The following is a 14885-nucleotide window of genomic DNA, read 5'->3' as shown; positions in this document are numbered from 1 at the left end:
ACCACTGATGATAGGGGTAGCTGTAACTGTCCAGACCTAATGTATAGCCCTACTGATGTGAAGCTTGGTGGGATTCCGAGCCACCTGCGGAGGTGTTTATTCACTCGCCTCTCGACTCCTTCCACAGATGTCATAGGCACTTCATAAATTGTCAGTAGCCACATGAGTCTTGGTAGCAGACCATGCTGAAACAGCCAGGCCTTGAACTTTCCTGGTAAGCCTGATCCCTCTATCTTTCTCAACCATTCATCTGCCTGCTTCTCTGTCCTGGATACATTGCTTACGTCAGTGAGAGAGGCTTCGTACCACTTCCCTAAGCATTTTATTAGGTTTTCCTCAATTGAAGGTATAATCTTCCCCTGAAGTTGGAGTTGGAACTTGCTGGTTACTTTCCCATTTCTGATCACCATGCTTCTTGACTTCCTTGGCTTGAACTTCATTCTCGCCCATGTCGCCACATCATCAAGTGCCTTCAGGATCCACCTTGCTTGTACATGGGATGGAGTTGTAATGGTTAGGTCGTCCATAAAGCCTCTTATTGGAGGCTGGCGGATGCCGGACTCCATTATCGGTCCCCTATCCCTGCCCCCTGCCGCTGTTATGAGCAGATTCATTCCCATGATAAACAAGATGGGGGAGATAGTACAACAATTCCCTATTCCCTTTTCCAGGTCTTGCCACTGAGTTATAAAATAGGCGGTCTTAAACCATAACTTGAACCCTCCAAAGTAGCTGGTGATCATTCCCCTGATGTGGAGGGGGATATGGTAGTGCTCCATGGCTGCTTTGATGAGATTGTGGGGGATTGATCCATAAGCGTTGGCCAAGTCAAGCCATACAACTGTTAGATTGCCTTTGCTCTCCTTGGCCTCCCGGATCAGCTGGTGTGTTCTAAACACCCAGAGATGCCTGGGATGCTACCTTTCTCGATTGATGTATCAACATACTTGTTCTTAACCATATAGGTAGTCATACTTTTGGCCAGAACAGAGAAGAAGATCTTGCCTTCGATGCTCAGGAGAGATATAGTTAGGAACTGACTAATCTCAGAGGAGTCTTTTTCGTTTGGTACGAAACAGCCCTCTGCTCTTTTCCAGGACAATGGGATAATGCCTTTTGTCCAAACTCTCCGCAACAGTTTCCATAGCCTGCGGAGTAGCATCGGGCATCTCTTATATACTTTATAAGGTATACCACTTGGTCTTGGGGCAGATGCTGATCGGGCTTTCTGTACAATATCTTGGACTTCCCTCCATGTTGGTTCACTGTTGTCAAGCTCTTCCACAGGAATTTCAGTTCTGCCGACCTTTGGGTGTGCACTTAGAGCCTGGCCCCTGAGAGTATCATTGTGGCAATATACGTGACAAATGCATTTTTAACACACTCACACACACACACACACACACACACACACAAAAGCTTGGGCTTAAAAAATATATATTAGCTTATCAAAAGTCTCCACTCTCAAGTGTTACTTTGAAGGTGGTCTGTTCAACTCTTGCTGAGGAACCTGTGAGAAAGTATATCAACAGGATGCAGTTGAACTCTCGGTGAGACCATATTATAAGACATTAGCCTTTAATAGACTCTATTAAGTCATTACATGTTCCATTTACTTTAACTGCGTAATTCTGAACTATAAGAGGAACAGAGAGAGGATAGAAGGTGAGGTAGAGAAGAGGGAGAGAGAAACTGGACAAACATTCGTTTACAAAAGTTTCATACCCCAAGGACGACATAAAGCTGGCTCATAACTCATTATGTAGGCTAATTTCAATTGACAGTTAAACTCAGCGATAATGAGCACACTTCGATAAAACAATAATTAGGAGAAAGTGAACTTGATTTATATGTTTCCTGCTTCCGATTTACAAATTAATGAGGTCGAAAGCGAAGTGAAACATGTAAAGCGTGTAATAAGCCATTAATCCCCACAAAATGTTGAAGGAATGTTAATGCACGCAGGTCGGTCGAGAATGCTGGATTATGTCTGAAGACAACAACCAGAAGTTCATAGTGAGAGAGAAGGAAAGAGATGAGAGAATGAAAGAGTTGTGATGAGTGTGCGATTATCTGCAGATTTTCACCATGGCATTACTTCACAATCAAAACATCTGCTCTCTACTGTGAAAAAGACTGCAGACTGGGATGAAATTACAGCAATGCTCTTTATCTTTATAACAGAACTAAGAGAGCGAATATGTGGATTTATTGGTAATATTTTGAAGTATTGTTTGTTTAAATTAGGCTAATAGAGGCCAATGACCCTCAGTTAACAGAGAAACAAAGCACAGTATTTAATGAAGTACAGTGTAGAAGTATTTGCACATTGGGTGCTTTACGAAAACAATTATTTTAGCTTTTGCTTTAGTGTGCCAGTAGGCATTCTGTTTGCAAATACTGTAATAATCCAGTCAGATTATAGTGAAAGGAGTCTGACAACAGACGCTATGACCCACACAGAAATCTGATCTCACCATCATCCAGTCAGTCTGGGATTACATGAAGAAACAGTAGCTACTAAGACTTAAGACTAAATCCATATAAGAACTTTGGAAACTAATAATAATAATAATAACAACAACAACAATAATAATAAATTCATGTATTCCTGTAATGGCAAAACTGCATTTTCAGCAGCAATTACTCCAGTCTTCAGTGTCGCATGATCTTTTATTCGTGCTCAAGAAACATTTCTTATTTTTATTAATTTTGAAAACAATTTTTGCTGCTTAATAGTTTTGTGCAAACTTTGATATACTAGCATTTGGTAAGACTTTGGGAATTAATGCTTTTATTCAGCAAAGACACACTCAAGATTTCTGTTTTATATAATTGCTTGTTCCAAACTTACCAAACTGTTATTATACATATATATATATATATATATATATAAATATATATGAAAGCATCCTTACTTTAACAAGTGTCTAAATCTTTTGACAGTACTGTATATTCCAAGTATGTGTAAATACTGATCTAAAAATAATTGTTTCTACTGTCACACTAAAGCAAAAGTTATAAAGAAACATCTAAAAACAAATGTTTTTAAGAAGTATCTCATGTGCTTCAGACTTTCGCACAGTTCTGTATGTGGGTGGACGAATGAAACAGCTTCTTAGCTTTAGATAAAGTAAAATATACACGTATATATACATTGTGATCAAACAATCACTGGCAGACCTCTGCAGTACCACTGCTGACCTGACTATGAGTGCTTAATAACATCTGCAGAAACTTTACTGCTGCTTTTGAACGGCTATAAATGGAAAAAGTTACCCATAAATAGTGTAGTTTCAGCATCGACCAGTAGGGGCTAAGTGGACAATGCTAACTAGCCAAACCTTGACCTCTTAATGGTTCAAATCCTGATAATGTTTGCCATTAAGATAAGAAATGGAACTAAAAAGGGTCAACACTCCCATTGAAAGCTGAAAGTGTAGTATAAGATGTCACTATCACTCCTTTAACCCAATCATTTCCCCAATTTTTCTAATGATGAAAGTAGATTTGATCCTGGTGCATTTGCATTAAGCGAGTTCATAAGCGATTGGAAAGCACCCAGCAGTGCTCCATCAAACCAAACTGGGCGGTAAAAGCTCTCGGTTCCCCTCAGTAACCTGCCTACTTGCACTTAAAGTGACTCCATCCATCATGGCACTACATCATTTCCTGTAGTGATAATGTCGGCGATTGGGGGAGTGAGAAGCATCGCAATGTGTTAGTGACCTATTGGACATCCAATCAGATATCGACTAAAGCAAATGGAAGAGATTAGATCAGTCTGATTGGCTGATCCACCGGTGATGGATTGGGCGTGTCAGAGAGGTCATGTCCCCTTTCTCATAACAGAGTGCGAATTGGACAGTTTGTCACTGAATACTGAGGATATAAAGCTTCTATGGACAATTAAGTAGACATTCATTAAGTTCATGTTTTACGACTTTCCTCTATCCTTCTGTGTCTCGTCCCATTATTTTTCTCATGTTCTAGCTCTTTTCCCCCTCTGTGGTTCTTAGGGCTAGAATTACTAACAGCTTGCATCAGCACAAGCCGTCTTTTCGCTTTAAAATAGTACTGTCAAGATTTACTAAAGACACGCAGTGAAGAATTAGCGCTGAAAAGGCATGGACAGTTATTTTTGTGCCTGAAGTTTCCTTTTCAGACGCAAAATTTATCTAAGGAGAGTATTAAAATGAATCACGCAACAATTTACAAACGTTTGCGCTCGTCAAATTATTGGTATTTGCGTCATTATTTAATGCCCAACAAAAGCATGTCTTAAACTATTTTGCGCCTGTGTCGTAAGTAGATCACCTGCTCCTGATGAGCATCGGCTCTGCTTATTTGCGACTACGCTAATTTGTACTGTGCTTGCTATATTGCGTTGGTTGATATGTAAATGAGATGTTGCGTCTGTGTTCTTTAATTTGCGCGTTGTCAGTAATTCACCCGCAGAAATGTTCTCGCCCATCGGCGTTGTTTTGGAATTGAGCTCTCGCACTAATTTCCTCTGTTTAGTAAATCTGACCCTTAGTGTGAATCACACTTTGAATGATAATGTGATACATAAGGAAAGCATGTCTTACTTCAGGTCTTGGAATGGTTCAGCTCGAACGTGTGGTGTTTCCACTGAATGACTAAACACAACTCCCTCGTTGCCTAGAGAGAAAAAGAGAAAACCAGAGAGTGACATGTTATATAGTTAAATTCAGGGGTTAAATTGGGATTTGTTATGTGGTGGGGCTCTATGGTATCGAGCTTGTATATATATAAGTGTGTGTTCGTGTTTTGTTTAGTTTTTTTGCAAATATGATTTATTCTGAAGCAATATTCTCATCAGTTTTCTATCAGCTGTGACATATAAATCTATGTGTTTTTTTTTATTTTTATCCAAGGGCATTTTTTTTATAGAGGGCATTTTCCCACTAATCTCATTAATACTTTCATTTCAAATTCTTACATTTGATCTATAAATTCAATTATAATAATGTGATTATCTATACGTTATCAAATTAAATAATTTACACTGAAAAATACAACTGCATTAAATAATAGTATGAGATTATTTAAAATAATTTTGAATATACAAACAAGAAATTATGGTGGAAATGATCATTTTCAACTAAATTAAAACGCCAGTAGGTGCCAGTAGTGAGCGTTTAATGAGTAAGTCATTGAGACGTTCATTCAAACAATTCGTTCAAACGGCAGATTCATCAGATGTTTATGCATAGGCAAATGAAACTCTGACTCAACCGATTCGTTCAAAACACAGAATCAATCAGCATTCAATCGGATTGCTGTAAGATGCGCTGTGTTTCCGCCTAAAATGTAAGTGACCTAATATTATTGTATTTGCTTATTGAACTGTTTATATAACTATTAAACAGTCGTGATGGTGAAAACGTTGTGTGATGTTACCTAACTAACTGTATTTTAAATATAAAAACTTTCCGGTAACACTTTATTTTGATGGTCCCTTTTGAACATTCTGTTGACAATAAGTAATGTTGCACCTACATGTCTACTAACTCTCATCAGAGTATTAGTAGACTGTTTGCTTAATATCTGCTAACTCTTTATTGTTATGGTCTCCCAACAGACATTCTACTGACTATAAGTAACTTTGCAAGTACATGTCAACTTATTTTAGCCCTAACCCTACCAGTCTACTAATACTCTACTAATACTCTAATGAAAGTTAGTAGACATGTAGGTGGAACATTACTTAAAGTCAACAGAATGTGTTAAAGGGACCATCAAAATAAAGTGAAACCAACTTTCCATTTTGAATTTTTACCTCAGGATGCTGAGTTTCTTAGTGTTGCGCGTTTTGATTTCTCCTGGAGAGGCTGCGTGAGCCTCGCCTCAGCAGCGCAACCTTATACTGTCAATAGATGCATTATATACAGTAGCTATATCCACTATTCGCCACTTACTCTAAATGTAATAAAACCAGAATAATACTTGCGTTTTGGTGTTTACATAGTTATTTTGGGTTACTGATGTTTTAATCATGTTACTTGTCTGGCGTTAATGAAGCGTTAATGTCGAGCCCTAGAGTCTATGTGCCGGGGCCCCGGCCCAATTTAAACCCTGGTAAAAAATTGTAAAAATTCTGTGAACAACTAGTCAGTTACCACACAGACTTTTAAAGTGTTGAAAGAACTTTCATGTTGTATACTTTCTATTTCAAATAAATGTTTAAACTGTAATAACATTTCACATTATTGCTGTTTTTACTACTTATGATCAAATAAATCAACCTCAAACACTGGCTTAACCTGGTTTATCAAATGATTTTTATCGTCTACTTGATGCTGTGTTACACCTTATATAACACTAATAAAGTAACTCGGGCTAGGCAAAGGTATGAAACATCAAGTGATAAATTTTAAGAACCGCAGACCAGTAGACTTTGCCCTGTAATTTCTGGAACGTTTGAAATGTCCCCCATTTCACAGCATAATTTTTCTTGAAAATGTGCTTGTTAAGTGAGTTCTCATAAGTATAAAAGTAAACTGTTCTTCCATACTTGTTTTTTTTTATTTGTGCCGTCTGTCCTAGTTTATTTTATTTTTCTTCATTCTCCCCACAATCATGCTCAGAATAGTTTAAAGAAACAATTAATTTAAAATCAAACTTCTGTCATTAATTTATTCATATTCATATAATTTTAAACACACATTACTTTCTTTCTTATATGGAACACAAACAAAAAAGTAAAAAAAAAAGCCTGCTCGCAAAAAGAATGTTCTTTTGCCTTCTCTGGCTCTTTTTTTCCTTCCCATCTTGTTCTATTTTTTTATTGCCATACTCTTGCCATAGTAACTTTTGAACAGCAAATAAATATATATATATATATATATATATATATATACAGCAAATATTTAGTCTCCACTGTCCAGTTTGTAATGCCAAATATGGAAATAAATACAGGCACATTTGCAAGACGCAAAACATATAAAAACATATGCATCATAGCACTGCACGTGTGCAAGTTATTTTTAAATCTGACTGATGATAGTCAGAACAGAGTTTATACATGTTTACAATTTCCTATTGATCTGATTATTTCAGGTCTAGAATCCAATGGAAATTGAAATCAGATCAAGCTTAGTCAAGTCAATCAAAGTGTTTAAAATTGAGCCATCAATCCAATTTGGTTGCATGTAAATGTATGTACTGTTATCCCTTTTTATTATTGAACTGTTGTATAAAAGCAATATCACACATTTGGAGTGTGAAAGAACTTTCATGTTGTATACTTTCTATTTCAAATAAATGTTTAAACTGTAATAACATTTCACATTATTGCTGTTTTTACTACTTATGATCAAATAAATCAACCTCAAACACTGGCTTAACCTGGTTTATCAAATGATTTTTATCGTCTACTTGATGCTGTGTTACACCTTATATAACACTAATAAAGTAACTCGGGCTAGGCAAAGGTATGAAACATCAAGTGATAAATTTTAAGAACCGCAGACCAGTAGACTTTGCCCTGTAATTTCTGGAACGTTTGAAATGTCCCCCATTTCACAGCATAATTTTTCTTGAAAATGTGCTTGTTAAGTGAGTTCTCATAAGTATAAAAGTAAACTGTTCTTCCATACTTGTTTTTTTTTATTTGTGCCGTCTGTCCTAGTTTATTTTATTTTTCTTCATTCTCCCCACAATCATGCTCAGAATAGTTTAAAGAAACAATTAATTTAAAATCAAACTTCTGTCATTAATTTATTCATATTCATATAATTTTAAACACACATTACTTTCTTTCTTATATGGAACACAAACAAAAAAGTAAAAAAAAAAAAATATTTACAATAAATTCACAAACATTTCCTTTAAGAGACCAAGTAATAAAGTTTTCAAATGACATGATGGTGAATAAACAATGGCAGAAATTTCAGTGAATATATGTGAAATATTCCTTAACACTTTACTCATTTTCTCTCTCCATTCTCTTTCTCTCCCCAGGGCAGTTCTTGTTTCTGATACATTTTAGCCTTTCAGTCTCACCTCTTGAAGAACCACTGTCTTCCATTTATGCATGCTCTGTCTATCGTTCTCTCTCTACCACTATTTCTCTCCCTTGATCCCTCTCTCTACCCATGTCTTTTTGTGAAAAGAGGTAATGGACAGATCTGCCCAATTACTGAGCATGTGCCCTCTTTTTCCCTGACCTCTAGCTATTCCACTTGACCTCCCAGCATGCACTGTTTCAGGCAGAGACAGAAAAAAGAAAGAGTGTGAGAGAAAGCGGCCTGCATGAGCGAAATCTATTTGAAACAATATATTTGCATTGCAATACAAGTGAAGGTTACTAGTACATAAGGTGCATGCAAATATTTTAATCTTGAAGAAGCTGGCTCTCTCTCTCTCTCTCTCTCTCTCTCTCTCTCTCTCTCTCTTTCTCTTACCTACTGCTCTGCAGGTTTAGTAGACTAATGACGCCTGACTGTATTCCTTGACAACTGCGATTTTCTCCTTGCACATCAGGCAGGTCCCATTAAGAGACCAACAACGGCCTGGCTCTGATGTAAGAGTCAGAATTACTTAAATTAAGAACTAAATGCATAGAAATCGATTCACACAAACGCTATTTTATTTGAAGTCATTTTATCGCAGATGGACAGGAAAATAAAGAGCTGGACTCGCTGCAATTTGTCAAAAACAGTAAAGTGTGTCCATCAACTGAAAGCACATTGCCGTAATGCTGCAGACAGTTCAGTTGATCATAATGTGATTGAGCTTGTTTTACATGTGAGGCATCTGGTGGAGATATGCATATCCAAACTTTGCTTACAGAAACAAGCATGAAGGTTTTGTTCCTTTTTGTAGATGTGCGATTACATGTGTATTTTAAGCCTGTAATAAATCATCTGGAGAAAAAAATGTATACAAGGCTACTAGCCATCCCTAGGAGAACTACTGTACTGTATGATATAACATTACAGTAGCAGTGAAAATTGATGTATGGGCCAGATTTAAAATAAACTATAACACTTGAGGGACTGTATGAAACTACCTACCCTAAGGAAGGTACAGATTGAGATCCTGTCTATAAGTTTTTGTATCATGTTTAAATGGATGAATATGTGTGTTTGCGCATGTTATACCTGTGACCCTCAGTTTATCTGTGCCAATACTGATCTCCTCTTCATCAGCAGAGAAGAGAACTCTCTCGCCATCACTACTTTTCACCTCGAACCGCTGACACTGGGCTTCTACCATCTCAGAGCCTACAGAAAGAGAGAAAAAAGAATAAAGCCTTGAGAAACAAGATCATAACACATATTTTCACCTTTGCAGTCCACATAAACCTCATCCAATCAGGAATGGTATTCTTGTAATGGACATGGGGTGTTATACAAAAACAATGGTGGATGTTAATAATAATAATAATAATAATAATAATAATAATAATACAAATATTAACAATGTATTATTATACGTTATTCAGTACTGTGTCCATACAGATAACCTAATTTAATTACATTTCATTTTCAGTTATGTTTCTGCCTTAGAAGACAGCTGACAATATTGACAAAAAGGAAGCTCACTAGGTTTCTGAGTTAATATTAGAACAGCTGCTCATTGTTTCCAGGGTGCTTAAAGACTTACTACAGTGTCAAATTATAGAAGTGTTTGTATGCTTAATTAATATGCTTAATTAATAAATGTCTTGAGTAAAAAAAAAAAAAAAAAAAGTCCTGATGAAGTCCTTGACCACAAGAGAAAAAAAAAAGTCATGAAACACCTTTTATTCTGTCCAATAAGTAATAACTTGTACACATAAAATAGCATAATAAGAGACCTTCTTCATATGAAGTGAACTGAACTGGAATTCGACTTCACTGAAATGTATAATCGGTTGTAAAATACAAACAACAAATTTAATTTAATGACACACGGAAAGGGTTTCAAATACAATATTATTCAGAATAAAATCAGGTTAACAACCTCAAATCTTGTGAAAAAAAAAAATTAAAACTCACTGGAACATGATCTTGCAAATAAAATCAACTTAAATACCAAAAATGTCAACATAATACCAAAAATACCTCTTCACTACAGTTTAAAATGGAAATCCTTTCTTAATTAGACCCTAATGCATGGTTATAAATTTGAGAAGGAGCTGAATTTTTGTTTGTCTCATGCAGAGGGCTGATGTGAAAGACGTGAATGAAACTGATCTTGACTTTATTCACCAACCGTGACTTGGCCTAAAAACTACACTGTCACTGGAATCTCAGTAGCTTTTAATGCATTGCCACAAACAAACACTGCAATGGCTTCACTGACTATATTATTCATCACAGCCATCATATCTTCCATGTCTTAGGTGACCTTGGAGAGCAAACTTGGCTTTGTTTGTTTGCCCGCATTATGTGTGTGTGACAGAAAGTAAACTTCTCTTTTTTTCCTAAAGCCCGCTCTCTCCTTTCTCTGCCACCATCTATTGTCTTTCTAGCCCTCTTCATGCATTCATTACCTGTCCTCTCATTTTTTCAGTGTTTGTACTATAAGACACCCTGCCCTTTCTCCAAGTGCCCTTTGGCAAAGATAGCAGTACATTAAAGTAGCCTATAACAATGCACATTTTGGGATTTAAGTTAGCCTACTTTTTCAACATGGCTTTCTTTATATTTACTTTTTTGGATGGTAGCCTACATGGATTCTTGATACATGGAACAACAGCATTTCCAATTTAAAATTAATCAGAAAAAAATGAAATAAAATAAAAATACTCTATTTGATATTAACAAATTTTATAAAAAATGTGACCTGTCCTCAGGCTATACCTCAATACGTCACATTTGTAAACTGTACATACCCTGAACACGCCTACAAAACAGATATGTTGCCTCACTTTTAAATGAATATTTGCACTCTTCAGTCAAAAGGAAGAGCCTCAATTAAATATACTTGTTTTAAAAGGTTTCAGAGCTGTGTACCCACTATCATACATTTATGAAAATATCTGAACATACTGAACGTATTGAACATAACTTCAATCAAGAAAAATGAATTAATCTTGATGAATTAGTTTATTACAAACACACATCTTTTTGCTTTACAAGATGGTATTGGATTGGATTCGTGTGGATTATTGTGATGTTTTCATTAGTGGTTTGGACTCTCATTCCGGCGGCACCCATTCAGTGCAGAGGATCCATAGGTAATGATGTAATGCTAAATGTCTCCAAATCTGGGGGGTTAACTAGCAAGAGTTGAATGTTGCAAATAAACACTTCTGAACATATTTAATCATGTGACCAAATTAATTTCTCTTTTTAAGCTGTCTATACTTTCAGCTCTGTAGCCTGTTTTATCCCATGTCTCAAAAAGCAGAGTTGACATAGTTATTTCAGTTTGGGATCTGAAGGAGCGCCAGATCAACATGTCTTTTACAGTTCTTTTACTCAGCAGCACAAGCTCAACTTGCCAATAGTTTATTAATAACGTTTCCATTTTAAAAGTAATTTGATATATTTAACTTAAAATAATTAATCATTTTACCAAATTAATTTCTCTTTACAAACTTTTGTATTTTCAGTTCAGTAGCCTGTTTTGTCCAATGTCTCAAAAAGCACAGCTGACATACTTATTTCAGTTTGGCATCTGAAGGAGCCCCATATCAACAGTTGATTGAAGCTGTTGTTCCTGCTGTGCTTAAACATCTTTTCACAGACCTAAAGACACAAATGTAGAGCACATCTTCAGATTTTGAAGTTATATAAAAAAAGTTTTTTGTTTTTTTTTTTCAATACAAAGAGAATCAGTGTAGGATTGGGCTAAATATAAAAAGAAACATGCTGTTCATTAATTAATTGCTTATTCTTTCTCTTATATTTTATTCTCTTGTAATTAGGAAGATCTGTTTCATATCAGTGAAAGTCTCACATCATTTGATAGCTTTTGAGGGGAAAAAAATAACTGAACAATGAAATTGGAAAAAAAAAGTACAAATTATGTTGGATAGTGATTAAATACGTGCTTGAGGATAAGGCAAGTTTAATTTTGATTATGCTGATGAGACAAAGAGGAGAAAATTCTAATAAAGTGTTAATTTATACTCATATTTGATTAATCCTCTCTTGACCATATCACTGCACAGCGGTGGCCAGAGTCTGTTTCATATCAGTGAAAGTCTCACATCATTTGATAGCTTTTGAGGGGAAAAAAATAACTGAACAATGAAATTGGAAAAAAAAAGTACAAATTATGTTGGATAGTGATTAAATACGTGCTTGAGGATAAGGCAAGTTTAATTTTGATTATGCTGATGAGACAAAGAGGAGAAAATTCTAATAAAGTATTAATTTATACTCATATTTGATTAATCCTCTCTTGACCATATCATTTGCTCATAGATTCACTACAGAACATGATTATCTTTAGAGAGGTTGTGACAGAAACACACCACAGGATTATATAGGGACAGATTTGCTTCTTTCTTTCTTCTATTTGTTTTTCCTTTCTTTATGTCAAAAACATCTCTGGTAATTAAAGTTTGGATTGTGAGTTTGTCGCATATCCAAAAGACCAAGCCGTCTGTGCATTTACCAGAGAAACTGAAAAATTACTGATACATTAAAAGGAATATTGATTTAACTTGGCCCAATTGGGTCACTGGACAATTGCATGTGGCTGTATATTTTTTTAGGCTATATATATTTTTTTCTGCTTAACGGGTCTTTAGTGGCCCAAACATTAAATTCCTGCAATTACGAGAAAATTAAAGTTCATTAGGTCAAAATATAAACATTGAAATACAAAATATTTATTAGACCTCAGTAATTCATATTTAAAGCCATGTTGTTCACAACAGGTTATTACCTCATATTTGTTTGCATGATTCAAGAGCTCAATGTTCGCATGCTTGATTACTTCAGTCATTGTTCTCAGTTAATGTACATGTAAGGAGTAAGCACTTATTATTTGGACAAGGACATCCTCACTTTCATAAAGCCATCCAGACTGCACCATCTCACTGATCTCACAGTGCCTTCCACTCATTTAGGTGATTTAACACTACCAGACTACCAGGGCAGTCATTTTGACCATTTTTAACATATTTGTTTGCATGATTCAAGAGCTCAATGTTCGCATGCTTGATTACTTCAGTCATTGTTCTCAGTTAATGTACATGTAAGGAGTAAGCACTTATTATTTGGACAAGGACATCCTCACTTTCATAAAGCCATCCAGACTGCACCATCTCACGGATCTCACAGTGCCTTCCACTCATTTAGGTGATTTAACACTACCAAGGCAGTCATTTTGACCATTTTTAAATTTTGAAATGTAATAACTTTGTTGAAATAAAACCCATATAACTATAATACCCTGACTTTTCGTAAATGTGTGTATATTGTATTATAACATTGTTATTTTATTAAAATTACAAAACACAAAAGACTTTTCTACCTTGAATGGCCAAAGCGGTCAAATTGACCGTTTGCATTACAGACGGCGTATAATTTCTGCTTTTGCGATTTTTTTTTCCCGCGGTTAAAGATGCATGTCACTGTTACCTAGAACTTTTGTTCTAGTTGTTTTTATATTCTATTGCTAAGCTAAAATTCCTGTTTGTAAAAAAAGTCGGGTGGATACCTCCAATACAACAACTGCTGTCATTCAATATGCCACGGTTCCAGATATGTTAGGCTGGAAGGCTATAGCCTGGCTGTTATCAATAATAGCCTACTTCAATGTTATGACAAAATAGCCATAATAATAATAATAATAATAGTGGCTATTATTATTTTTATGCTATTCTAATGCATAGCCCCGACAAGACTGATATTGTGAAATAAAACAAACTTAGGCTTTTCTAGCGACAGTGACGATGTTTATTATTACTTATAATATCATAACAGATCCATTTATTCATGGATCACGATTCCAGTGGTGGCTGCATATAATTGTTTCCGATTCATGTGATCTAAACATTTCCAATAACTCCAGAGCGTTGTAAAGTTCAAAAGTAAAAATGTATTGAAAAAAGATGTATGTAATCATTTCCAAAATTCACAATTTTTTTTTATCTACAGAAATATACTGCTTCCGTTCATATTTGTTGGCATTTAGACTTTCAAATACAACATTTTCACTGCGGTGAAAAACTTTTGCTCTCCCGCTTGCCGGACACAAAGCGAGGCACACACATTCGGGAGCAGTCTACGTAGCTCTTACACAATTAAATGTTACAAAAGAAATATCGTATTTTTAGGGTGATTATGTCATAAACTATGATGACAGACATTCAAAGCTTCATTATATATTAAAAAAATCTAAAAATATAATCTAATTTAAAATATTTACAAAAATTATAATAGTACATCAATTATACTTTAAAAGTAATTATTTATTTGAAAGTAATTATATGAACGGTCAGAATGACTGCTATGGCCATTCTAGTAGTTATAGAATTCCGGTAGTTCTAGTGTTAAATGAGAAATTATACGCAGCGGATATTAATGAACCATTCTTGAATATTAATTGATACTGACTTACCCCTCATCAAAACTGAAGATTGATGATTAATTGTTGTTTTGAGGTTGGAGGAAATGGAAGTTTTCCCTCGGAGTGAAATGGAAAGAATAAATGACCTTGCTGTGGAAAACCACACGGTGGGGTACAATTTATTTCAAAAATAATGCGGGGGAAAAAAAAACTGACATTTGTTAAGTTTGTCAGTTGAATTCAAAAACTAACTTGAGGGAAGCACTGAGTGTGAGCAGTCAAGGCCTTTCACAGCATAAGATGGAAAATGCAATATAAAGGTGTTCTTACAACAAAGGGGTTTCAATATTCTATATAATATTGAAATCCCTTTGTTGTAAGAAATGCTGTAGAATAGCAAGAAC

At 35.4% G+C, this 14885-nt stretch overlaps 1 protein-coding gene across 1 annotated transcript in view; it reads right to left on the bottom strand.

Annotated features, from left to right (window-relative positions):
• LOC107656592 (zeta-sarcoglycan-like) overlaps window positions 1-14885 on the bottom strand; it is a 269237-nt gene that overhangs the window by 37754 nt on the left and 216598 nt on the right. Inside the window, exons 5-6 of the mRNA XM_016444488.1 lie at window positions 9129-9251; window positions 4590-4662 (exon numbers count right to left, since the gene is read on the bottom strand). Of these exons, the coding sequence (XP_016299974.1) occupies window positions 4590-4662; window positions 9129-9251 (196 nt within the window). The remainder of the gene's footprint in view (window positions 1-4589; window positions 4663-9128; window positions 9252-14885) is intronic.

The sequence above is a fragment of the Sinocyclocheilus anshuiensis genome, unplaced genomic scaffold (assembly GCF_001515605.1).
Source record: "Sinocyclocheilus anshuiensis isolate Anshui unplaced genomic scaffold, SAMN03320099.WGS_v1.1 scaffold85, whole genome shotgun sequence".
NCBI lineage: Eukaryota > Metazoa > Chordata > Actinopteri > Cypriniformes > Cyprinidae > Sinocyclocheilus > Sinocyclocheilus anshuiensis.
This window is presented reverse-complemented; position numbering and strand designations above follow the sequence as displayed.